At 41.9% G+C, this 27304-nt stretch overlaps 1 protein-coding gene and 1 long non-coding RNA gene across 2 annotated transcripts; one reads left to right on the top strand and one right to left on the bottom strand.

The window, feature by feature from the left end:
* Positions 1-221: 221 nt before the first annotated feature.
* On the bottom strand, positions 222-7672 carry LOC111670405 (uncharacterized). The gene is made up of 3 exons (XR_002761868.2): positions 7344-7672; positions 1162-1244; positions 222-621 (listed from the first exon to the last, which is right to left on the bottom strand). It is a non-coding gene; the product is annotated as an uncharacterized LOC111670405 (long non-coding RNA).
* mxd4 (MAX dimerization protein 4) lies at positions 5905-27298 on the top strand. The gene is made up of 6 exons (XM_023427107.2): positions 5905-6118; positions 6726-6825; positions 10536-10565; positions 23821-23935; positions 25675-25837; positions 26879-27298. Exons 1-6 carry the CDS (start codon positions 6055-6057, stop codon positions 27037-27039), a joined length of 633 nt encoding a protein of 210 aa, XP_023282875.1. The 5' UTR covers positions 5905-6054; the 3' UTR covers positions 27040-27298.
* The last annotated feature ends 6 nt before the right edge of the window (positions 27299-27304 follow it).

The following is a 27304-nucleotide window of genomic DNA, read 5'->3' as shown; positions in this document are numbered from 1 at the left end:
CCAACCCTGCTCTCTCATTAGCTTACTTGAATAACGAATACTCTGGAGCCACATTAGCACACTGTAGCAGAGCTGTGATTTCTCACAAGCATGGACCCTAACAATATCAGGGTTTAATGAGATGGTAAACACTGCTGGAAAATATTGACGTTCAGCAAGTAGGTCTTTTTTTTGGGGGGGGGGGTAAAAAAAATCATCAAGGTAATCTCACAGTATGCACATTAAGAGCACAAAATGTCTTTATTCAGATGGTGGTGATTCAATTCTGATCTTAAAGAGTCCATCCTGGTTAAAGGAAGGTCAACAGATAAAAAATAATTGACACAAACTGATTGCCCTCAGACTTGGCATGTCTGTCCTCACTCTCTGTCCTGGCTCCATGTTGCCAGACTATTTATTGTCAGAAGAGGTTTTATGAGCCACAGGCATGACTGTTAATGCAATGAGACTGACAGAGTAGTCTCATGTTAAAAAGGAACCACCCTCCAGTCACATATTGAAAACATTTGGGTTATTTCCTGAGAACATCACTTTGATTGGGGGATTATCACTTTGAGACCGCCTGCTGCAGTTGAGGAAGCAGAAAACACATGTTGCTGATGGTTTGTGCCTCAGTTATGCCTAAAAATGGAAATCGAATGAAACAGGAGAATTAAACCTTAGATTTTCAATTCACCAAATTGATTTTACAATTGATGACTATTGCATATGGCAGAACTGGACAGTGAAGAACATACTTGTCATTTTCATCCTTAATAGTTATTAATAGTCTCATGTTTGCAGTATTTACATATGGAGGGCATCTGCAGAGATATAACACAGGTCTTGGTGTGGTATGTATTAAATGTGACTGCAAACAGTTCACCCAATAAGAAGCAAGTAAACAAGGGAAAGGGGCAAAATGACTGAGACTGAGACTGAGACTGAGAAGATTTTGAAGTGGGCGTTGAAGACCACAATGAAGAAACTTGTAGTTACAGTTGACACGGAAATAATTATATCTGAAGTCAAGTCAATGAGGCTCATTTTCTAAAAATAACATGTTTTTTGCTCACAGCGAAACAAATATTAATAGGTAATAGTCTAATGTAGTGCAAGTGCATGAAGGGTTGATATTATGACCAAAATTTTCCTGAAAAAATAGAGTCCTAATGCTCTTACTCTCAGTGCAGATTTGGTCACTGATGACCCATTGAGGCCAGCTGGTTACTGGTGGGTCGACTGGATCGAGATATTTCAGCAAGCTGGAAGACAACAAACAAACAGTGGAGAGAGTAATGTTTGGCTGACAGGCCTGAGGCAGTGAGCAATGCAAGGCCTGAGCCACTATGATCAGAGAGCAGATGATAAGCCTATAAATAGAAGCATGCAGCAGAGCAAAGGCTATTTCCTTTCATATGATGCAAAAGGGTGGTTGAATTTCTGTACTGTAGTGAGCACTTTGGAAAATGACCAATTATTATTACATTTACACCCATTAAATCAGAGGTTGCCAAACACATTTGGCACATTTCACCAAGGGGGTTTCTGGGATGACAATAATTTACTGCAATATTTTTGTGTCATGCGTACCATGAAAATAGATTACAGACAATTGATATTAAATTAAACCATTTTTTCTGGGTTTGCAGCCAAACTTTGCAGATCTCCATGACACTGTTTGACTGGTTTAGGTTGTAATTTTAAAAAATATCTAATCTATGATGCAGGCTTAAATCCAAAATTCAAGTAGATTAACAAGCATTTTATACAAGTTATTTTGTAAGCCTCCTACATTTTGATAGAATAGAAGATCTGAGTATTCCCTCTGTGTCTCCTTGATCAGCATTCATTAACCATACTAACCCATTTTTAAAAAGGATTCTTGGCCTAACTTGCAGCTGTAACTGCAATGATCGTCAAACCATGTCACAACATAAATGCCGAAAATACAGCAGCAAAATGCCACAATTTTCTACTGAAGTCCACGAGAGTAAGAGAGGAAACAGAACCGTGCAGCGTGAATACATGATAACATGCACAAGTTGATGAATGCTTGCTTACATAAAAGATCCTTGCAGGGTCAAGGTCAAGTTTCTTGCAGGCCTTTGCTTGATTGCATTGACCTGCAGTGAGGTCAAACAAATGTTCACACAATAAAACCTAATAAGACAAACACCCCATGTGACTCCATAAACCTCCTCCTGCAATCAGAAATGAGCTGCATGTACAGAGTTCAGTGGCACAGTGCATTGACATCACTGCATATGTCAGCCCATGATAAGAAGTTGCATAACTTCTCTATAATTACCAGAGGAATAGTCATGAGGCGTGCTCCAACACAACATCAGACTTGATCGGAGAAATGCATTAATGTTGTGACACAGTTGCACTGTGACTGGGTTATATTCTCACTATGACTGTACACCAGCTGCACAGTTTCAAACGAGGATGTAGCGAGGCTAATTTTGTCTCGTTTACTGTGTCTTCACATCGGCATGAAGAACGTACATGCGGGCAGGACGGAAAACACTATCCTCCTGTGAAAAGCTATCAAACCGCCTCATAAATAAATCATTGTATTCTATCAAAGCTTAAAGAGTGACACAAAAAAGCAAATATCTCCCCTGTTCTGATCTGTATTTAGTGAATTAAAATTGCATGGGAGGAGAGATCACTAATCAGCTCACTGGCAAGCAGCCTTGCTTCATAAGTAGGTAATAAAAGGACAAACTAAGGATAGTCAACATATCATAGAACCCATCCACACCATCAGGGGCTTTACACCTGTCTGCATCATGGCAACAATGAATTTGTAATGAAATATGTGTTGCAAATGTTACAGTAAATAGGAGTTACACACTGAAATTAAGTCATGTACAACAACAACAGGCTAAACACAGGAAATACATTGACATACATACATTTATACAGTTTCATTTGCAGCTGAATGTGGTTTCTGCATGGCTTCAGCTTGGTCAACCAAATATAATCACAATTTTTTATAAATGTCAATTGTTTTTTTTACTTGACGCAAAAAATAACATATACACTTAGCTGCCAGTTTATTTTGTTTTGTTGAAACTTCTGAGGAACCTTTTATAGCCTTTTGCGAAGCTGCAGTTTGTGGTATTGATGAATTATGTTGTGTTGAGAGTGAGAGGTATTTCTTATTTTTTTCCCACCCAATTTATATTGATGAAAGTAAATACTGAAAAAACATCTCTCAGTTAATATATTAACTAGGTATAAATAAACAGGCAGCTGTGTATATACAAACAATGCACAGTATTCAGTCTTTTCATAATATGTTATACAAATGGATATAGTACATTTCAGCACCACTGGTACCCTTCTAACTTTGTTTGGCTGCTAGTGTCACACACAGCTTTACACATTTTACATCATTTTTAAATTCCAGCTTGTTCATATGTACAAAACTGACAGTAACAAACTTGCAAATGTATGATAAATTGTCAGTACAAGCCCCATTAGGATCCTGTGTGGTACTTTTTTTTTTTTAAACTACAACTAAAATATTGTTTCTGGCTCTGATCATCAGGACCTTTTCCTCATCATTCACTTCAATGGTATTATATATAAGAATAAGAAGCAATTCACATGTATTAATCGCATTCTTATTGCATATGTGTGAACAGATTGCAACATAACTTAGAAAATTAGACTTTCTTGGTTGCCTATAACAGCCGGTTGACTGATTTCTATGTAAAAGACTCGGGAACAATTTTATGGCAAAATACAGAGGATGTGACGTTTATGCTCACTCACGGATGCCTTGCCTCAGTTCTTCTCTTCTCTGCCAAGGGTGTGCAACACTTGCTAGCATTCGCTTAAAAATGTTGTCCACTGACATCAACAAAACACTGGCTCCCAGCACAACGCAGACCCTCTCACACGCTCCATATAAGCAAAAAAACATCAGCTGATAACAATTTTACATTTTATAATTCCTAATTCAAAAAAACATGAAGTTAGTCAAACCATAGTCTCACAGAGCCAGACTTATGACCACGCTTCATTTTAGTGCTGTGCCAGTGCTGCACAGTAAAGTATGGTCTAAAATATAGTTTATAGTCAAACTATAATAAGAATGTAACTGTAGTTATCTCATCTATCAGCAGGATGCCAATCACGTTCAGTCTCATGTTGTCGGACTGGCCATCCAGACTACTGGGACAAATCCTGGAGGGCTGCTGCACCAGTGGGTCAATGGACCGTCAAAAAAAATCCATAGAATTTTTACCATCCCTGTCAGTCTCTCTCTGTGTGCCTGTCTTTTGGGGTGTGCTGAAAGCGTGTTCCAGCAGATAAGTCCACAGCGTCACGCCGCTACCGGTAGACATTCCTTCCATGCACTCACATTTACGTTGCTACTGGTCTCTCGTATGCAGTCCCAATTCATCCCATTCAAAACTCCACATGGTTTAGTGGTGAAGGAGGGGTAGACTACTCCTCCTTCTTATCCTGGTAATCCTTAAATTGGCACTATATCCAAGCACCACAGGGCTGGAATTCTTTCCCTGTCTGACCATCACATCACTGTTTTGGCTGATGCCCAGGATGCTCGCTTGTGCCTATCTATGGAATGCTAACATGCACATGAGCAACAGGATGTTGACTGCAGCTCACTTAACAGCCACCGGTGTCATTACTAACAAGGGTTTTCTGAATCTTACATATAGAACCTTTAAAAGTCACTTGCTTTATTGTAAGTTCATTGCGATTGCTTCAGAATGTATTCCAGCAATCTGATGCACAAACATCCGGCTGCATATTAAGTGCCTGCCATGCAGAGCAACTCATTTTTATACTTATACTTGGATGTAAACTCTGTTGTGGTAAACAAAACATGGATGGCAACATGCAAAACATTGCCTCAGGAATTAAATCTGGATCACAATAGTACATGAACAGTATATACTCATATTTGAGAAGCTGGAAACTGACTTAAATGCCTAACTGACAACTAACATTTTTGTAGACAATTTTGTGTCATTGAACCAATTCATTTTTTCAGCTCTAACTATGTATCAACTAACTATCAAGAATAACATACAAAAGCTCAACAAATATTAAAACGTGCTGAACTTTATTTGTAAGTAATAAAGAATGTAAAAAAAAAAGGCATGAGATTTCTGCTAATTTACTATTCTGTTAGTACATTTAAAATTGCAAAGAAAATGTGGTCAAGGGTGTAAAATGACTTGTTTAGGACACCAAACACAGAGTTTATGAGCTAACTTGCACTTCATGACCATTGATGATTTATTTGTATCATTCAAATGATGTTCATGTAATAATAAGTAAAATATGTGTCAAACATCTCAAGTAAAATGTGTGCTTTGCAACTTTACATTTCCAACCGTGCGAATAACACCAGCACAATCTATAGCAACCAAATACTGCTTCTGCAGACTCATACAGGACTTTCATGATGAGTTGGACAGGAAATGAAAACACAAACAGTCTGAGTAATTCTGCCATGCCACACACTCCTGTGAGAAACAGCTGACGTGTATACAAGTGCCCTATTTGAGTGGCTGTTGAATGTAGTTTATTTCACGGTTCAGATCCAAAACCCTACTTTAGAGAAGTTATCAAATTTGGCAACGACAACAACACCCCAAGTTCAACCACAACACACGCCCGGATTCATCCCAGCCAATCAGAGACCGCTAGTCTCTGTGGCCAACCAATCAGCTACAGAAGGGGCGGGTCGCTCAGGCTGTTGCTAGGGCATGTCCCCGATGACTTTTATACTGTCACGCCAATCGAATCGCATCTTACCTTTTTCAACCTGCTCATTGGCTAAGACACACCCGGGGAGCCCGCCTCCAGGCTTTTCTTATTGGACAGAGATGCGATCACTCCCTTCGCTGAGTTTTAGTTAGGTGCTGTTGATACTGTAGTTTGGAGTCACCAAGACTCAGAAGTGAATATAGCAGCGCACATACATCGCTCTGAAACAGTTTTTAAATTTCCATTCCATTATTTTATGACTTGTACATTTGTGTAAATAGATTATTTCTATTTTTATAACGAGACAACAACAGGATGGAACTTAATTCTCTTTTAATTCTGCTGGAGGCTGCAGAGTACTTGGAAAGAAGAGACAGAGGTATTTCACGCTAAATTGCCAAGTTGACAGCATTTCACGATCATTTTGTGAATGGAGAATTAAGGGTGGCAGCTGGCTTCACAGTCTAGCATATGTAAAGTTTTAACGTGCCCTGCCATAGTGCAGGTATGATGTCACTTTATAGACAATGGGGCATAGACCAGACGATGGGCGCAAGCTGGACCGAGTAGCCTTTATGCTAGAAAAAGAGTAACTGTAATTCATTATTTAAAGGATGTCATGTATATGGACTGTGTTTGCAGTGTTTCTAATACAAAGCATTTGGTATATACACTTGAGGGCAGTATTTTTTGTAGGGAAACAAGAGTGACATTGAAAATATAGCGAGTATCACAGGGACAGATAGTCATAAATGGCCATGTATTATTGACTGTCTAAAATATAAAGATTGCTGTAGGCTACACATTGCTATATGGACGTATATTGGAAGCTATATAGATGTACTGTTCCTCTTGAATTGATATTTAGCCTCTGAAGCTATTTCATGTTTCACAGTTTCCGACTCAGTGGCAGCTCACTTTATTCTTATCCTTGCAGACATCACAATAAATGAACTTAATTCATTTTGTTTTGTGTGTCATCGTAGAGGCAGAACACGGTTATGCATCTGTTTTACCGTACAGTAGCGACTTCTCCAGAAAGAAAACGAAAGCATCGCCCATTTCCAGAAAGACTCAGAACAATAGGTAAATATATTCCTTGCTTTTGTATTTGTTTGTCTCCATGCCAGCTTATAGAAACACACACACACACATAGAGTGGAGGAGAGCTGTTTTCATGCACACTGCCATCTTTCTTGCTGCCTGGGCTGGGCTCTCTGTTTTGGTCTCTCCAATAAACACTGCCACGCGTACACTGTCAACTCTAGCAGCTCTCTCTCTCTCTCTCTCTCTCTCTCTCTCTCTCTGTGTTTCACACACACCTAAAAAAAAACAGCCTTCCCATGCTGAGAGAAAGCACACCCGACATGCACGTAACCTTTCGTTTTTGCACCCTGTCTCACACAGGCTATCATGCTTTCACCTGTGCAACGCTTTGACATGCCCCTTTCTTCATGTGGTTAGTTTGATTTGTATATTTGTGTCTGTGTGTTTGATGTCAAATGAAAGTAAATATTCTTTACTGTGGGGTCCCATGTCCATGCACACCCCATCCACCTCCTACTTCCACCCAGACACACACACACACACATACACATACTCACATTGTGGACTGTGACACCGTAGATCGAAGCCTCTGATCAGAGTATCCATTGGTTTTCATTCTCTCTTTGTGAAACTTTAACCAACACGAATTCATTCAGAGTTTGACCCCGTTTCTACAGTATGCTTTCACAGTCTTTAGCTACTATAGAAGTTACTGCGATGGTATAACGTTACACTGAATTACTTTACGTAAGTAAATGCAAGTTTCAGTTTCGCTTCAGTCCTGTGACTAACTGACTCTTTGTAGACCAGTTGTACAGCTGATTAAAGGTCATTTAAACATCAGCTGGTTAATGTTTAAGCCTAAAAGGACTAAAAAGGCCTATTCAGTAGGAGGAAAGCTTATAGGGTTGTATTGTATATTATCTTCGTCATCAATTAATCTGCCAGTTATTTTCTTGACTAATCGATTAATTGATTTGCTGTTTTGTCTATAAAATGGCCTTCTTTTATGCAACCATTTGTCCAAAACCTGAAGATATTCAACTGTGTATGTCAAAGCTACACATCTGAGAGGCTGAAACCAGAGAGAGTGGCATTTTGCCTGAAAACCTACCTGCCAATTAATAGATTATTTTAAAAGGTGACGATTAGCTTTCTTTCACTGTGTTGCTGTAAAAGAGGGGTTTAAAATAAGTGAGGGACACACCCTCACCAGGAATCCCCTTTTTCTCCTGAGTTCATGTCCACATTGGAGACTTTTACATCCTAGACTACACACACATTTTTACAAGGTTATTTTGCCCAGGTGTGCAACAGTGAACTCATTCAAATAGGAGTCCATCAAATCTGTGATTTGCCGTTAATGTGTTTTTGGTGAAACTTGCCAGAAACATTTGCATAATGTGTCCTCATCAGCCCAGTTTCATTCCCAAAAAAGACGAGCACGTCAAAGATCTGATAAAAAAAAAAACATTTCCTGTTGGCTAATATTAGTTTAGGGAAACACAGTGAGCCTGATTTCTTCAGTAGTGAGTCTCAGAGTTACATCATTGCACATACAGCATGTTGGCCTGTAGTATCACTATTGTAATTACACTCCTTCTTCAGGTTTTGTAAATCTGAAAGTTTATTTTTGTCATATTGAAAGTGGCCCCTTCCACATTCCTCTGATACATTCTCTGACAGCCGAACATAAGTAAGTGTGTGTGTGTGGGTGAGGGGTGTGTGAGCGTGGAGATGTGGCAGGTGGGTGTGGTGGCTAAAACAGACACATACACACTGTGACTCACTGGGCTTCATGCACCAGACCTGCTTTTCCCTCCTTTTTCTCGTGGCTGTGAAAAAAAAGTGGGGCACATTTCCAAGCTCTCTTTATACTCTCTTGCAGTTTTTTTTAAGCATCAGCAGGATGGTGTGGGGAGCGGGGGTTAGTGAGGTAAAACCATGTTTCACGTTTGAACTGAAACCAAATTTTAACAGAAGCTGGCTATCAGTTAAAAAGCAAAATGCTTGCTTTTTAGCATCAACAACTTGTGTTGTAGTGTTTGATATCATGATCAAATCGTCAAATTAAACAGATGACATGTTTTTGCAATGGTGCAATATTTAGGGCATGTGAAGAAAACAAAATCAGCCTATTTCAGCACAGAGAAAGAAGAAACCCTGGTGGAGTTTCCTTGTTTCCTGGTTGGCTCTTGTTAAATCAAAACACTTCTAAAAAAAAAAAAAAAAAGAGTGATAGCTGGAATTTTATTATTAGTTTTCCTGCTTCACCTTTTTGTCACATTAGATATGAAATTAGAAAACGCCTTTTAAACTGTTTTTACATCCTTGAAATTCTGTGGGAATGTGGGAAAATACACACAAGGTACTCTGACTATGAGCTTTGGCAGTTTTACTTCCCATATAAAAGGTGACATAAGGCCAATTTACAGGCCTTTCATAAGCAGGGCTGAGTTTATGACATCACATCACATAGTCCTTTGCATGCCACACCGTTCTTTTACATAAGATGTGCATCAACCTTCAGTCCATGTGCATTCTATTCCTGTGAAATGTGCCGTATGATTTCCTGGTCATGGCCCTGTGCTTTGACTGGGACGTTCCCTCAGTTTCCCAACTTCCTCCATGATGGATTAAAGCTCTTTGTTGGCCTTTTGGATCAGGTTATTAGCAACAGTGCAACATCCTGTGCTCCCTCTTGAATGATTTTGTGCAGGCGCCACATTATCCCCAGTTGCACGGTCAACTGTAACCCCTTTGGAGCAGCGAGCGGCGTCGCTGTGCAGATGCCCCGGCCTCCTCCAGCACAGCTGTGTGAACCACTGCTTCACGAGCTCAAGGGCTCTCAAACTGTGGAAAATCTGAAAGGGCTTGTTGTCAGTCTGGCCCTTTGTTGTTGCTGTTTTTGTTTTTATTGCCGTGGTATCCATGACGGTCTCATGAACAGAGGCCCTGTTTCAGAGGGACTGCAGTGCCCTCGCTGCTCCTGGCTGCACATCATAATAGAGACTCTCCTCGGGATAGCCCACATGCTGAGGAATTCTGCAGCGTCTAGGCCTCCAGACGTCTGGGTGTGTTTTTATCCCATGTCCAGCCAGCGTGCGGAAACAACAGCAGTGCGTGCATGCTGTTTGTATGTGTGCTGGGCGAGCAGGGAGGGGGATGTTGTGCAGTGTCACAGATACTGCTCTCTCTCTCTCTTTCTCTCTCTCTCTGGGCCATTTTTGCCCTCTGCTCTCGCTCTCAGACAGATGTCACACAGATATGGAAAAAGACTTTAAAAAATCTGGCTTTATTTTTGCACGGTTGTCATGGATATCTATTTCCAGAATGTGTGACCAAGTTTCTGCATGTCTGTATCCTTAATTCACCAAATCAGAATGAATATGCAACAGATAAGGCCTGTTATAAAGTGTTACAATATTCGCCCTGTATAACTACAGCAGTTAAAAGCCCCAGAGCCACCTGGAGGCAGAAAGAAAGCAAAAAGCTGAGGAAAATCGAGGCCCTTCTTTGATGTCTTGACACATTTTTCCTGAATGTTTCTCAGATCTGCTGTTACTTGGCACTCTCTTCCAAACATCTTGCTCTAATCTGTTTTACATTTAGATCAGAACATTTACTAACCAAGCTTCTCACCTTGGGATTATTCATTACATCCCATCCTAACTCTTGAAGTTTGTTTAGAAGTTTTGCTGCTTGCTATCTTGACACTAATCTTTGCCTTTATCTGTTTGTCCTTTCAGATCGTCGCACAACGAGCTGGAGAAACACAGGTGAGGTGACGTCTGAAGTTGTTTGTCCTCTTATGTTTGTCTGGTACACGCAAATATCTGTACCCAGCAATACTGAATTCCTAACATATGAAGTGAGGGGATGCTGGCTGCAGGTAAACGTCAGACATATTTCTCTCAGTCAAAAGCACCAGATGGAATCAGGGGTCATCTTCAAAGAGCCAGAGATTTAATCAATTAATTCCTCATGTGTGAAAATGGATAATAAGCTGATTTCAAAGAGCACCTTCATGCTGATTAGATCTGTCTCTGTTTCATGGATGAAACTCGTTACCTTGTATGGAAGGGGAATCCTGTCAGTAATGTGATAATCCTGCCCAGACTGATACTGTGAGCGTAGGCGTGGTGAATCTGTGCCTCGCCTGTCATTTCTCCAAAGTGAGAGGGCCACAGATGACACACACACACACGCACGCACGCGCACCATGATCTCGCTTTACTACTCCCAGCATGCACCTCACTGCAACTCAGAAACATGTTCTGTTTCTTATCTTTCCTTCGGGGTACAGCACTAGCTCGTGGTGATGTGATACCCTTGCTCATTAAAGGCACAGGCGTCTGTTTTGATTTCACTAACAGGGGAAGTGACTTCACTGATCCAAAGGGCTTTCTTGTCAGGATTCGAAACACAAAACTTAGCTGCCCTTTTTTTTTTTTTGTATCAAGGTCAGCCCAACTGACTCTCAAAAAACTGCCTGCTCGAGAGGATTTAGGAAACAGCTGATGTGACTATCAGCATGTGAGCAGAAGCTGAGATGGGTGTGTTATGCTGTATGTGCGTGACACTCTGTCACCCACATTGAGGGATTGGGGTTTGTCAGTCACATGTCTGAGAGTGAGCAATGGATGTGTGTAGAGCAGAGAGAGACAAGTGCGGACATATCCCTCTCTGACCTGAGACACAGAGGAGGCCCCGGCTGATTACAGCGCAGGTGTTGAGACACAACAGTTACCTCACGTCCGATGATGGGGTGTGGTTGGTTACCAATGTAGTGACGTCCAGTCAAACTGACAAATGCAATTGCCAGTAAAGTGTTCCATAATCGCTTTACTCACTTCCCTTGTCATCACTATGGCCGCAAGTTTCTAAAAAATACGTTTTTTTCTTTTTCAACGTCCAGTGCAGTGTCATGACTGATGTTAAAACATGAGTTCTCTCATGTATTCAGTAGTATTTTGGCCATGATGTAATAATATAAATAAGTGAAAATGCTTTAAAACTCTGCAAGTCACATTGTCCACAAGTGAAGTATTGTTCTGTATTTGAAAGTATTGCCCTGCCTTATTCTTTCAAACTACTTATTTGTAATGACAGGCCCTGTAGTGATGAAGTATCACTGTGATCGTTTGCATCACAATGCATCCCGATTCAATCTCTGTCTGGACCTGTGGCCCAAAATGACATGTCATTACTCCAACATAGAGGTGTGAAAGGTTGAAACTGTGACTTGAGGCTTGAGGATATTGTTTAAGTGAGGTGTGGTGCTGAAATTATTAACTGATTGATCTACCAAGAGAAAATGAATCAACAACAATTCTGACACTCATTTAAGTCATTTATCAAGCAAAAATGTCAAACATTTGCTGATACCAGGTCCTCACATCTGAGGATTTTTGCGTATTTTCTCTGTTGTGTATGACTTATATTGATATTTTTTGGTTTTGAAATACTGGTTGGACAAAACAAGTGATCTGAAGATGTCACTTTGAGTTATTAGAACTTGCAATGGGTATTTTTTACACATACGTAATCAAGAGAAACCGAAAGAAAAGATCCTACTGGTATGCTAACAATTGGAATTAATCCAACATTTTCAGTGTCCTTGGTTGATCTTTTGTCTGTCTGCTGATGCTTCATAAGAAAACATAAGTAGTCCTGTCCAACCAGTTTAATGACTGTGTGACTAGTCTGGATTCTTTGATTCGCCTGTTTAATCTACATCAGTTGCTGTATTGTTTCCTGAAGTTCGACACCCCTCACGCCCTCGGATGCCACTTGAGGGAGGTGCTGCTGTTTGAGGCCTGACTCACTTTCTTTATTTGGTTATGTGTTGGTTTGTTTATTTCATGCTCGTGTAGAACAGTCATCTTTCTACTCATCGCAATTCACGAGGTAGACAATGGGGCTGGTGCCATTGAATCTATTGTGAAAAGTCAAATACTAGTTAATTCAGGTTATCTTACAGGTAATTCTGGGTACCAATGTAGCTGGAATTTCTTGATTTTCAAGAACTTAATTTAACGTAGAATACTGATGAAAGTTTCGTTCTCAGTAAACAAAATCCAACGGTCACCAAATGTCTAATGCCTACGTCAACTTGACATATAAAATACTGACATTCAGGTTGGGAGCAAAACCCATCGTCTGCTAAACATCACAATGTCAGCTGTTTCGACGTCAACTCAATTTTCCGTTGAAAATTTAACGTCTGTTCAACGTTAGAGTCGTTACATTGATGTCAATTATTCACTTCTGAGAAACGCATTTCTACTAAACTCCATTTTATCTTTTAACAAAAGTGAAACTTTGTTTAAAGAACTTAAAATGGCTTAAAATTTGAACATTTTGATTGAAATCAAGCAAGAATACAAACCAGACCAGACATACAAGACTCTTCTCTACAGACACATTTTGCTTGCCAACAAAAGTTACAAGCCATCTATCCATTTGAAGCCAGTATGTCAAAGTCTAATGTGAAAGTTTTTCAGACACAGTTCTGTCCACATTTTTCCATTTCCTGTAGACACCATTCTGACTTGCTGCTGCTCAGTGATCTTGTGCATGCTAAGTGTCTTTAGTGAAACTGTCCTCTGGCTTGGGACAGCCATTCAGGAGGCACCCTGCATATATTTGTGTCCTGTTATCGGAGTGAGACGTCTGGGTGGGTGCCAGCGTCGTCCCATAGTGTCGCCTGTCCTGACACAACCTGCTTATCTGCTGCAGCCTGAGCACAGTCATGACAGCTCTGTATAGACCATCTCAACAGTGACTCTGCAGGTTTTTTTTTTTTTTTATTTCCTCTCATCATTGTATTGGCACAGGACAGAGCTGCTGAGCATCAGCTTGACGTTTCTGTGAAACCAAATGCTACTGTGTGGTTGGTCTCCGATGGTATTGCTTCCTTCCCATTTCTGAGTTCAACCGCTCGTGATCACGCCTCTGACGAGACTCGTCCATGCCACGAGTTTCCTTTTCTGGCTACGCCAAAGATGTTGCGAAACTGCAGACGTTTTGTTTCTCACACATCACCTGTTTACAGGAAATCTGAGTCCAGTCACGTAAGGCCGGGCAACTCGAATGTTTTCACTGCTCACCTCAGTTGACAAAAGGATTTACGGAACTATTTTTACCTCACAAACACGACCCATGTCTGTCAGGTGCTCTCAGTTTCATTTCAGAGATTACTCAAGAGTTTGCAGATTGATTTCAACAAACAAAATGTGTTCGCAATACACTGCACTGTATTTCCCTGCTGCAGATAATGTGCAGCAACTGTGTGACACCTCTTGTACTTAACTTTAAATTTACACACACTTCATGGAAACAGGAGTAGGCTCTCAGTTTGTCACGGTTTAATCTTCTCTCTAATTAAATTTACTCTCCCAGTGTCTTCTACTCCCAGCTGTGATGAATGACTTATTTGGCTTTGAGGAACTCTTTCCCCCTGAGTGAAGCTCACCTATGTGTGTGTGTGTGTGTGTATGTGTGTGTGTGTGTGTGTGTGTGTGTGTGTGTGTGTGTGTGTGTGTGTGTGTCTATAAGCCGTGTTGGGCAGCAGGAGCAGCAACAGCACCTCACTGAGCTGTTTGAGTTATGGTGGTGGGAGGTAGAGCTGTCCATGGCCCTTTTACTTCACCCCTGTACCTTCTACTCTCTGTCTCCAGAGACCACATCTGTTTTCTCTGTTATCTTTTTTTCTCTTTCTCCTCATTCTTGCTCTAATTTTCCCCCAGTGTCTGAGTCAGCAGAAACCTGAGGCAGAAAGGCAGAGCCCCTCACCTCACACAGGGCCTTTATCATTCTTTACTGATCCTGATCCTGCCAAGACTCATCTGCGCCCGTTGCGACTCTTTTGAGGTGTAAATCTTCTTTTGTGACAGTGAGTTTATGTGGAGGAGTTTTGATGGGCCTGTTAATCTGCTTTTTAATGTGGATTGAACACTCCACACACACACACACACACTGTGAAGTAAAGGTCATGTCAAGTCCACATGCTGCTTTTAAATATGAATTATTATTATTATTATAATTTTTAAAAGACGCTGCTTCATAAACAAAGTGAAGAAAGTTTGGGCTTTAATGTGGCATTCATGTGCTCATATGATTGCACGTGGCTTTTATACTTTACTTCCTCATATGCCACACTGTCAGTTACACTCACATGTGTGTGGTGAACTGGAGTCATTAGGCCTTGGGCAGCCAATAAACCAGATTAATGAGTGATGTGGCCTCATCATTAAGGCTCATGTTGTAATTTGTAGCAACATGTATATTCAACATGAAATCAGTGAATCTGACCTAACATTCGAGTTGGTTTGGGCTGTACCACATGGATAATCTTATATCATGGTTCGCCTAGTTTTATATTGCAACATGAATACATGTTACATTGTTGATTAGTCTCCGGATTATTTTCTGTCAATTGTTCAGTTTATAAAATGTCAGAAAATAGTGAAAAATGTAAATGAAAATATCCCAGAGCCCAAGGTGACATTTTCAAATACATTGTTTTGTCCAACTGTGGTGCCGCCACCCCATAAAAAGGGCAGATGATGGTGTTTCACTGGAAACTTTAAAAGAGATGTTCCAAATTTTTTTATTTTATTAACAAAAATATCACCAAACAGAAAAAAATGAACTCCAGGAAATTCAACAAAAAAATAACTTAAACCACAACATCAAAGAAGTAAAAATCTGCATTCTCACAGCAAGCTGCCACCCGCGCTGTCCCTCATTACTACTGCGAGGACCTAATCACACACACCTGTTTCCCCTTTCCCTAACTGAGCTGCTGATCAACCTCATCAACCCAGAAAGAAAACTGAAAATATACAAAGTGGGCTGACCCTTCCAACATATCACACCTACAAACAAAGGTCAGCCACATCTCACAACCAATGCATTTAATAACTGAACCTGAAAAATGTATAGAAACATCCAGCTAAAATACAGATTAAATATCAGTCAGACCCTGTAGTGAAAAGTAAATGGAGCAATCTTTTCACACCAACAGTTCAAACCTAAAAATATTGAGTTTATTATTACATAAGAGAGGAAAAATCCTCCAAATTAAGAAGCTGGGACTACAGATTTGTAATTATGTACTTGAAAAAATAATTTGAGTTATGAATTCATTATCAGAACTCTCTCAGATTAATTTTTGGTCAATCAAATAATTGATTATTTGACTAAATATTTTAGCTCTGCATATATACATTTTGTGATATGCTCATTTTTCTGTAGCATTTGTAGATTAAGCAAAGATGTGGATTTCTGTGTCCGGTGAATCTAGTGGTTAAAATATATGTAATGGCGTTTAATCAATTTGATGCAAAACTCATGTAAATCCAATACTTTATAGCACAAAATGATTTCCATGAAGTAGTCCCGCTTATTGATCTGCAACATTGCCGACAATGGTCTAATGCAACCAGATATATTAAAGGGATATCTACTTCGATATATTTCTAGCATCTCCCCATATCTTCAGTCATATTACGCAACTTTACAAACTATTACACATTTACTGAAGTCAATGTGGATGTAGCCTTAGGGCAGACTGAGTTGTAACTACTGAAAGTCTGTATGTGCTCAAAGAATAAGAAACATGCTACAGCTGGAGGTCAGCAGCAGAGGTGACATGCGGAATTTCTCCACCCTGAGGTCACTGGGTCCTGAGAGGTTCTTCAACTTTCTCAGGTCAAACCCGGCCATGGTTGCTGCACTGCGTCGCTGTCTGTGTACGAATATAGGCCTGCCGATGATTCGCGGTTGCTTTTCGAGATATTTGAGCATTAAACCACGCCCGCCGTAGACCTAAATTTGCAGTGAGAACGTTCCTGCTCCCTGTCAGGTGTTGCTGCTGCAGGGCACCCCGCGTTTCTGTGTCAGTAAACTTGCTTTACTGCTGCAAAGCAGCTGATGCTCATAAAAACAACAACGTAGGACGCATTTTAACAAGGTGTGTGCATGGCTTTCTTTTTAAAAAACAATTAAAGAATGAAGTGAAAAGGGGGAGAGCGTGTTGACTAAACCATTCATGGTTTGCTCACCAGCCTTGTGCGCCTGAGGAGGAGGAGGAAGGCGAAGACATTCTTGAGCGTTGTGGAAGGGAGGAATGGGAGGCAGCGTAGGACGTGGCTGCTCTGTGTGTGTGAACAGGCAGTCTGAAATTCAGGTCAGCAGAGTATGCACACATACACTGGAATGTAGAGTTAAGTAAGAGAGGCGGTTTAGGGGGAAGAGTTTGCGGGTGAATGGGGGTCACAAAATTAGCAGACCGAGTATTACGAGAATGCTCTACAGCTGCATCCACATTGGGTGCTGCTTGTTTTGTTGGCAAGCAGGGGATCGCAAGCAAATACTTGTATGATTATGCAGTGATAGAGAGGATTTGAGCTGCAGGCAATCTGTCATTCATAAATCTGTTTTTTCCTCTTGTTTTTATTTTAATAACTTCTGAGGAAATTGAATCTTTTTTGTTGTGTCCCCTTCTCTGTTAGTCACTTCACAACCTCTCAGATTTATCCTGCGATTCCTTTAAGGTGAGTCCAGATCCTCAAATTGGGACCCCACCTTTGCTGCTCTGCAACTTCCTCTCAGAAGTAAACAGCCAAACTTTTACAGTCAACGTGGAGGCTGTTAATCATTGACAAGGATTCATTATAAAACCAGAGCTTGTCGTGTCAGGGGAATGTGTTTACTGAGCTCACAGAACTTGTCTCTGCTAGTCTGTCCGACATTTGCAGATGTACCTTTCAATGCAGGCAGCGGAAGGCAACTAATGTCAAGGTCTGTCATTTGACCTTGTGTTGAAATGATTCAAAGATGCACAGGGAAGGCTTTCTTTATTTACACCCCCTCCCTCCCCCCTCTCTCTGTTTGCTCACACGCTCTGCTCTTTAAATTCTATTTGACATCTGTTTTTCTGTTGACACCACTGTAAGCTGGCTGTGCTGAGGAAGGAATTTTGTAATGATCCATGCTCGCATGGGGGATTGTTTCAGTACATGAAAAAAAAAGCCTAATTACTAGGCATCCCCCAGCACACCCAGTGGAAATTCCAGTTTGTTTTGTGGGAATGCCACTACTACGAGTGAACAACAAACTGCCTAATTCTGCAGTTTCCTGTTGTTAAATCACCAGTCAAGCACGCTCCTCTTTCTTCAGAGTGATTCTACGAGTAGTGTAACTGGGCCCCTCCCTCTGTCTGAGCTGCTGTTGTGGTGTGTTCAAGTTGCTGTTTGCGTGGGAGAGCGGAGTGATGTGAGAGTGAGCTCCATGTCCCCGCCGTCAGGAGAATGTGTTTATGGGGGACTCGTATTCTTCTGTCTCACCTCGCAGATGTAGGGTAGGCGTGGCATCCTCGATGACAGAAAACAAACACAGCTTGTCCCAGACGACTGACATTTCAAATCGGCATGATAAAAGCCTCTCGTGTCTCCCCGTGTCTCTCCGTCTCGTGTGTGTCTCATGTCTCGCTGGCGTGGGCAGCGTGGCAAACCACCACAGACAATTTCACACGAGCTGGTTTAACGCCGTCTTATTTTTCTGCCGTCTTGTTCTGCAGAGACGGCACATCAGATCTGTGTTAAATGTAAACAGGTTCAGGGCAGGGCGGGAGGGTGACAGTGAGACTGATGAAGTGGGCTGCTGAAAGGCCTAGTGTGTGTGTGTGTGTGTGTGTGTGTGTGTGTGTGTGTGTTGTGTTTGTTGGCTGGCCCCTGGGTAGGGCCCCTCACCACCTCAAACTTCCCTCCATCTGCCTCGTACTCCCAAGAAACCTGCTAGCCAGATGTGGAGCCACTCCACTGGCAACCCCAAATTCCACCACCTCACCATGGTGATCCACACTCACGCAACGCAGCCCCCGCTTCCACTTCACTCAGCAGAGCCGCGCCGTAAACAGGCCACCAGATGCAGAAAGATTCGGCTTTGGAAAAGTTTTTGGTCATTTTCTTGTGTCCTACTTTACAGTTAAAGCGAAATGTTAAATGACTGATGCTGTATAGAAAGTGTTTTGTTAGAGAATAAACATGTGAAAGTGTAAAACCAGTGACAATACAGGATAAACAAATAATATTGGCAGTTTTTAGATAGAGAAAGAAACTTGTACTCTACTTGTGATGCTGTGAATCTTATCAGTAATGGAAAGATGTTTGATGGGGGTAAGAAACACAAGCAGTCAGGTCACGTTGAACAGGCTTATTTGTAAGTGAAAACGAAGGCAAATGGTTCAATTATTACCTAAGCCGACTTCCTGGTTCAACTAAACCACTTTATTTGGAAGTAAAACTGATGAAATGAGCACATCGAAAATCTAGGTAATAATCCCTGATTGCAGTTTTGTGTATAAACCTGTGGAAGTAGGCCAGATATTTCCAGATCTCTGCAATGTTATTGTTAATGACAAGAATGATGAATAAAACTATGAATATAATATACAAATTGTAAAGAGCTGGAATTACCCTTTAAGGCCTTACAAACCCAGATTAGATAATCTTTCATTTAGAGAGAAAATTGATAAACTAACTCTCTGCATCACTGTGCCTGCTTCAAGTGGAGCGGACCAGGCAGTGCATCCTCCATGCTGATGTCTTGTGGGCTCAAGTCAAAACAACACCAGAGGCCTGGTATTGCATTTTTTCTTTTCCTCAAACCCAACAGGGAGCACACCGAGTCAGCTCCGGCAGTGAGAGGAAACATTGCAGTGGTGTCTCCTGATGACCTCTGACCTTAGTTTAGCGGGTTTGGCTCCGTGCCAGACAAGCCACTCAGTCCTGTGCGTATGGGTTGAGGAATGCGCTAGGCTGCAGCAAGCTCATTAAACAGTGCAGTGAGTGAAGGCCCGTTGTTTGCACTGGCTCGCCTTCTCAGGCCCTGCAGCTCTTTGTGTGCCCATAGATCGGCAATCCCAGAGCGCTGGACGGTCGCAGGACTCACTAATGTCACCAGGACAGTGTGTGAGAACCACGATGTGTGTGTGTGTGTGTGTGTGGAAACTGTAAAACTGGTCATCCACATCCTTTGACATGCATCCGTCAGACATACACAGGCTGCTGTAGATACACTCCTCGCCTTTGACTTAAGCTGCAAAACAAGACATTTCATGCTTGTTCTCCTTCCACGTTCCAAAGTGTGATCAGATCCGTGAGAAAGGCCCGGTCTGTACCCAGTAACCTTGGAGTCAGCAGTTTAAATAGCTTGTTCCAGTTTCAGCAGCGTGCTGCTCTCTGAGCAAAAGTTCCTTTTATTTTTTCCTCCGTCTTTGCTTTGTTTTGGCACTGAGCCCCTGATGGAGAGGGAAGAGGAGGGGGGGGGGGGCAGAGATCAGACACAAATCATCCCGTGGTACTCTGCACGTGAGAACGGTCAGGTGGTCATTTCCCTGCAGACATGACTCCGGAGCAAATCAAATGGTAGATTTACTATTAGATCCTCACATGCAGAGAAATCGTAGTCCATTTCATTTTTGCAGTTTTAGCTATTTTAATTTGCCAGGAGAAATTTTTTAATGTTCAAATGCTGTTGTTAGAGCATGATATTGCTGTTCTTGAGTATTGCATGCACTCTACAATGATTTTCACGCTTGCTGACAGACAAACCAGAAATCTGCCTTAACCCTTATGTGACACCACACCAACACTCTCACACTGTGACTAGTGGAATATCAAAGACGGGCCTATTTTCAACCCAGACAAATTGGAAAATTTGACGTGATTCAGAACCATGCGAACTGTCTGCTCTCCGTCAACATTCACGTTTTGTCTGGTACAGCACTTTGCATGGCTGTTTGAGGCAATCTGATAAACATTGCGTGACCAGGGCTTGGCTGAGGCATAACAAACGTGAGTGAGGGAGGGTCCTAACTCCAAATCAGCTGTGCACTCTTGAAGAAAAATAGCGAGTGTGTCTCGCGGCAGGGGAACACGTGCTGCCGGGAGGGAGCTGTCAGGGACACACACACTGCCAGGTTTAACCGGGTCATGTCTTATCGATATGCATCAGACACATGAAGCTTTTCTTAGGCAGGGTCACAGTAAGGACAGATAGAAGGAAAATAGAAAGCAACATATCATGGAACAAATAGTCATCATTTAACCAGACATGTATATTGTCATTAACAGTTATCCCATATTTTAAAGGAGTAGTTTGACATTTTGGGAAATATATTTATTTGTTTTGTTGGATGTTACATGAGAAAGTTGATACCACTCTCATGTATGGTAAATATGAGGCAAAAACCAGCAGCTGGTTATCTTAGCTTAGCATAAATACAAGGAACAGGGGGAAACAGCTAGCCATCTCAACTTTATACCAACTTTTTTTGTTGGCTAAAAGCAACTTTTAGCTTGTCACTGTCCCTTCCTTTTACAATCTAGTCACTATTCAATATACATTTATTGCTGTTTCCTGTAATATCTTTAATATTGTCAATTAACATAGTTAAAATTGTTCCAAAAAAGGCTCTAGCTGTGCACGTCTCCTGAAAACAAGGGTATGGTTTACCTCCAGGTCAACATGTGTTGTCTGCCTAACGAAAAGAAGTGGTATATCTGAGGGCTTGAATACCAAACGGTGGGGACATTGGTTTTATTTTTATGTGGTAGAGGTAATGGTGAAAGTGCATCTGTGCATATTTCAGCCCTCTGCATGCCAGGTAAAATATGTGGTGAGCATACAGGTGGGGCCTGTGATGAATAAGCCAGTAAAAAATGCCAGAGAGATGTGTATAAGAGACAGGCTGAGCACACTGCACTCAAAGAGCCCTTTTTTCAACGCAAGAGAAAGTCATCCACTTGCTCGGACCCACTCCCTTCCAAAAAACACCCCACACCCCTCCTCTGCTGCAGACCCCCAGCTCCTTCCTGCCTGCTTCCCCTGGCTGGACTCCAAGTGCTTCATGTGGCTCGACTGGGGCAGGTTGGAGGTGGGCCCCCACCCCTGTCCTCAGAAGACACTTGTTTTCCAGTGGGATGAGGGTGTGTTGGTGTTGGCAGGGTGGAGTAGAGGGGTGGAGGGGGTTGAGCGGATGGGGGGCAGAGGCGGGAGGCTGCCCCCTGGGAGAGGAGGAAATAAAAGAACCAGTGCACTTTCACACGCCCTTTTTTTTGGGAACGCCTGTGTGCACCTGTAGAGGTAGAGATGGTTTTTAGGCCCCAAAAATTTTTTTTTAAATATCAGGTGTGTTTTTATAAGTATGATCAAATCCCTAAGAATTAAAGATACATTTATCATTTAGGATTTTGGATTATTATGTTTAGTCCCTGATACTGTATTGTTGCCCACAGGCTGTCTCCGGCTGACCGCTAAATGAAACAGACGGCGCTAGTGAGAGGGTCTTACTTTATGTGAAAAACACAGGTGACGCCCTTCCTGAAAAAAGAAAAAAAAAAAAACAGGGAAAAGACTGTGTGCATGTGTAAAGAGTGTGTGCACTAGCTGTGGTCTCCTGTGTGCTTGCTCGGCTCTGTAGCCAGCCCCAGAGAGCTTCATTTCTCTGATTAGGTTTATTGTGGTTGCAGCGATGGCCAGTGGAGACCTTGCATTGTTGGGAGTTTGTTTACCGTTCAGCCAGAGTTAGCCAAAGGAACGGGAGAAAAAGGGGAAGGCTAGCTCAGAACAAAGAAACGGTTCATGGACTAGCTTGACTAATGGAGGATTGAAAGGCCTTTATGAACAAATTTGAATGGACCAAGGACAGAGAGGAGAGCTGATCTGCTGATAAAAATGTTGCGAATAAAAGCAGTCCTTAGAAATGATGTACAATATCCATACAAAGTCAAAGAGATTAACTTTGCCTTGTCGTCACTATCACTGAATTCAGCATCCGAACGCTGCGTCCAGTGAGTGTTTGCTCGTCAATCCAGGGTCGCTGTCCTGTCGGGCTTTGGCAGGGATGCAGTATTTTCTGGGGTCACAGTTTGTGTCATCAGTTCAGCCATCAGAGCCATGAGAAACTTCTCATTGCTGTCATTTTGGTCAGTAATGATTTTTGCACCTGGTGACTGTGGGTTTAAGGACTCACCCTCAGTATCAGGGGCACAGGAGGGTTTTCATTCTAATGCACCAGTCAAACAACACGACAGTAATGCACCACTGAACACCGCACAGTTATAATGAAGTCAGTATGTTGCACTAAGGTCTTCTGCATTAGTAATAGTGAGTAGTTTGTTTGTGCAATGCAAATATGTAAATACACTAGTGTTTACAAAATGCAGACACACAGTAAGGGTTACATAAATATAATTTACGTTTTCTGAAAACAGAAACGTTTCCTATCTAAGGCACTGTAAGCTGACTGCGTGTCACATGTGGGTGTATTTTGCCACCGCATGAGTGAATGACACTTCCTTTCTCATGCTGGCTTACTTTTGATATGTTTGTCTGGATTAATTACAGCTATTCTGGACCTCTGGGTACTGGACTTGGGGCTGATTGAATATCTGGCTAGATATCATTGTTTGGTGTAGCTGAGTTAATTACATTGGATTCAGACTAGTTAATTACTGGAAACTGCGAGAGTAAATTTAGGTTTATAGAAGATTCACAATGTTGATATACTACAGTATTTTTACGGTGGATGAGGACATTTGCATTGCAGAACAACAAGGAGGCAAATCATTACAGGGGTTTGAAAGTGGTTTGCTGGAGCCTCTGCAAGCTTTGAGCATGTGCAACCTTTAAGACTTGTCCCCGTCAACACAGCGTTTTCACAGTCAAAGTCAAAGTCACACCTAAAACCAATTGTGCAGAGCATCCCCCCCCCCACCCCCGCCCCAATCTTGTAGTTTTCAATCATCAGTACAAATATGTTCCACATATACTCTGACTTTCATGTCCTTTTCTTATACTGATGATTACAAGAAAAGGACATGAAAGTCAGAGTATATGTGGAACATATTTGTTTCTGCCTCTCAGGGATGTGTAGATAAGCTCTTGTCAGTGGGTACCCTCTCACTTTTCTGCTGGTGGACGTGTGCTGCTGACTCACCCTGTGCTTGTGTGTGTTTGCAGACGTGCCAAACTACGGCTGTACTTGGAGCAGTTGAAGAAGCTGGTGCCTTTGGGTCCAGACAGCACGAGACACACCACACTGAGCTTGCTGAAAAGGGCCAAGATGCACATCAAGGTACTAAAAAACACACACAGATTTATGAGGAAAATAAAATACTCGAGGCTGGCTGTGTGCACAACGTGTTTGCTAAGTCTCCCTTTGAAAAACAGTTTTAACATTGTATTTCTCAAAAAAACATAGGAAGACAAATCACTGATAAAAAATAATTGTTAGTTGCAGTTCTAGTGCAGACTAAAAATAGATGAAATTCCCCTTCAAAAGTCTTGTTTGTCCCCCTTCTTGAGCCTCAAGAGCACCAAACTCTATTCCATTCCTCCCATTTCTTCTAGCTGTTTGGTTTTCTCCCTTGCCTCCTTTAAGTGGTATATTGTTTTCTAATCTTTCAATCAAAGCGGTTTAGAGACTGCTGGAAAAAATTGCTCCAAAGACTGAAAGAAAAAAAAAAAACCCTTAACAAACAAGTCAACAAAGTGGGATATACAGGACATTTAGTTGCTGATAGATGGTAGATTTGTGAGAGGAGATAATTGGATGTTAAGTTTGTCTAAGGCCAGCTCCTCCTCCATGGTTCATTAACTCTTTCAGCTCACAAACACACATGCGATATAAAAAAAGAAAGTGTGCAGCAGTGCCAGTTACAGAGAAGGTCCTATAAAACATCAAAGCTGAATATCATTTGATTCTTGACCTTGCCATGTGGAAGATGAGCTGCAAATGTAAGTACAGCTTAGGACACGCTGTACTGATCTGGCTGTTTACAAGCAGCAACAGTGTGGTCGGTGGAAAATCCAGACGTAGCGAGTTTTTTAACCCTTCATTTCCTGTTTGTCATGCATGTCCTCTCTGCTCAAGATGATCTGCGCTAATTCTCGTTACTGTGTTGTGTCTTCTCGTATCACAATGGGCCACATGTGTCTGACTTCGCTTTGATTCACCACCGAAAACTTTCATGAGCAAATAAGTGCAAAATCCAATCCCACACTGAGTCAAACTATTACTGGTGCTCAGCTTTATTTTTACTTTCTAACCTTCAAACCTCACATAGTCACTTCCCTACTACATGTTGAAATATTGTTGTTAAATACACTCTTTTGTAACTTTGGCAGAGGTGGGACTGGCAGGAGATGATAGACAACAAAAGTGGTTTCATAAGCTATCACATTCATACATGATAACATCAGTAACAGTGTCTCTGGGGTATGATGTGAATCGATATTCTAGCAAAGTTAGACAACAATAACACTAATTCTAAAACTATATGGTAATAACAACAAACGAAATGATGTTGTTTTGCATATTGTACCTTTTGTATTTTCTTATTGTACAGCAAAACTTGAAAAAAAGTTAACTTAGTTAAAAAGGTCATTTTTTTGTGTGAAGACAAAACACAGATATTTGATCAGTCCCACTTTCTTGACAACTTCTGCTATTGCAGCTTTTTTTATTGTTGGTCTCACACTGTGTTTATGTGTATAACATTTTTACTTCATTTTCTTTAGGAAACAAGAATATTATGTGGTGTGCCGAAATTACCTGTCTTTGTTAATATTCGACTGGAAAATGCTGGAAATATTCATTATTTTTAAAACGCAAAATGTATTGCAAGAGAAAAGACAGAAAATCCCCACATTGGCCTTTAGGGGGAACCCGTACGTTATTTAAATTGTGTGACAAAAATGAGTAAATCAATAAATAAATAAACAATAATCACGCAGTGTAAAGGTACAGAGTTAAACGTAAAGATGGAGGTGCCAAGATCATCACTGATTCATGTTATATTTGTGTCTCCGCAGAAGCTGGAGGAGCAGGACAGGAAGGCTTTGAATGTGAAGGAGCAGCTGCAGAGAGAGCACCGCTACCTCAAACGCCGCCTGGAGCAGCTCTCTGTGTCGGGATCTGTTGAGCGCATCCGCACTGACAGCATGGGCTCCACCATCTCCACCGACTCCGAGCAAGGTGTGCTGGCTTTAAAAAGAGACTTAAACATCATTGATGACAAGCACACCCACACTCTACTGTGTACTCCACATAGCTCGACCGTGCCGTATGGACGCTCCTTTGTTGTGGTCAGGCCTTTATTTAACTATGAAATTAATGTAAACAATATGCAGCTCACCTCTGGTTTTGATGCAAATCAATAATGACCAAGGTGTGGCTCGGCGTGGTCTTGACTCGCACACCGCGTACCCTAAAGCCTATACCTAAAATGATTTCTGTTTGCAAATCATTTGTCAACACAACACTAATGGTGCTGTCATCCACACTGCAACTCAGTCAGAGCTGCGTGGCTGTTTGCACTCCTCTCGTTGTCCACTGATAAACTCTGAGCCACATGATTATTAGCCCCGGCCTTGTTTGCAGGTGATCCCCCAGGGGTTAAAGGTTAATACCTCAAACTGCAGATAAAGAAATCAAGCTCTCCTTTTTAGCTACTGACCTGTTGCTGATTTTAGCTACGGATTTGTTGTTAGTGTGGTCTGAAAAAGCTCAACAAGCTTATACAAACAATATTCCATTGCTTCTGTCCACTACTGCTGGTTCTTTCTGAATACCATTATCCTGACCCCCAAGCCAATCTCATGACACTGAAGTCGTCAGTGTACTTCAGTGGAAGTGCTGGTCAGATGGTCGACTGTGTGGCCAGACAGAACAGCTCTAACCTGAGCTTCAAGGTGCATCTGCTGCTCACACGTGTCACACGCTCGCCTGAAATGCTTCGCTAGGACTGTTGTACTGTATGTTTACTAATCCTGGATGAGGTAAACACACATGCAGTTGTTTATCAATGGATGGGGATTAGCCGTGGGAGTACAAAGATCTGCCTGTTTGCCCAGAGTTAATGGCGGCTTGAATCCGGGTTTAATCCGCAGGTGCAGCGGGCTCCTTAATAAATATGCCTATGGTTGGGTGGAAATAAACAGTTTCCTCTCTCTTGCTCTGTTTTTAAACATTACTGAAAATAACCTTGTGTATTTTCTTTTCTTTTCTCGCGTGCAGAGGTGGACATCGAGGGCATGGAGTTCACCCCCGGCGAGGCGGACAGCGTCGACAGCATCAGCGACGGCGAGGAGGAGGACCACTACAGCCTCCAGAGCAGCTCCAGCGACACCAGCTACACAGCCACACATTCCCACAGACTGCAGCCGCACCACTGTTAAGACGCCGCGCGACCATCCGTCTCCCCACCAGCTTCCTCACCCGTGCTTTTCCTCCCCCTTCACCCTACCATCCCTGACCATTTACTATCGCCAACGCCGCCCACTACCTACATCAGACCAGTCCACAACGGCGGTACACCCTGAACCAGTTCCTCCTTTCCTGGCCCTGGCTCTCCAGGAAGCACATGGGGCTGAAATGCCACTCAAGCCTTCCTGACCCCCCCCCCCACACACACACACACACACACACCCCCGACCACTGACC

The sequence above is a fragment of the Seriola lalandi genome, unplaced genomic scaffold (assembly GCF_002814215.2).
Source record: "Seriola lalandi dorsalis isolate HSWRI2012SDOR001 ecotype SW California unplaced genomic scaffold, Sedor1 jcf7180002054851, whole genome shotgun sequence".
NCBI classification, from domain to species: Eukaryota; Metazoa; Chordata; class Actinopteri; order Carangiformes; family Carangidae; genus Seriola; species Seriola lalandi.
This window is presented reverse-complemented; position numbering and strand designations above follow the sequence as displayed.

Excerpts from the sequence above, each read along its gene's own strand:
- mxd4 (XM_023427107.2), top strand. The coding sequence starts at position 6,055 with ATGGAACTTAATTCTCTTTTAATTCTGCTGGAGGCTGCAGAGTACTTG. Across the intron at positions 6,826-10,535 it reads AGAAAGACTCAGAACAATAG|ATCGTCGCACAACGAGCTGG; the intron begins GTAAATATATTC and ends TTGTCCTTTCAG. Across the intron at positions 23,936-25,674 it reads GGGCCAAGATGCACATCAAG|AAGCTGGAGGAGCAGGACAG; the intron begins GTACTAAAAAAC and ends GTGTCTCCGCAG.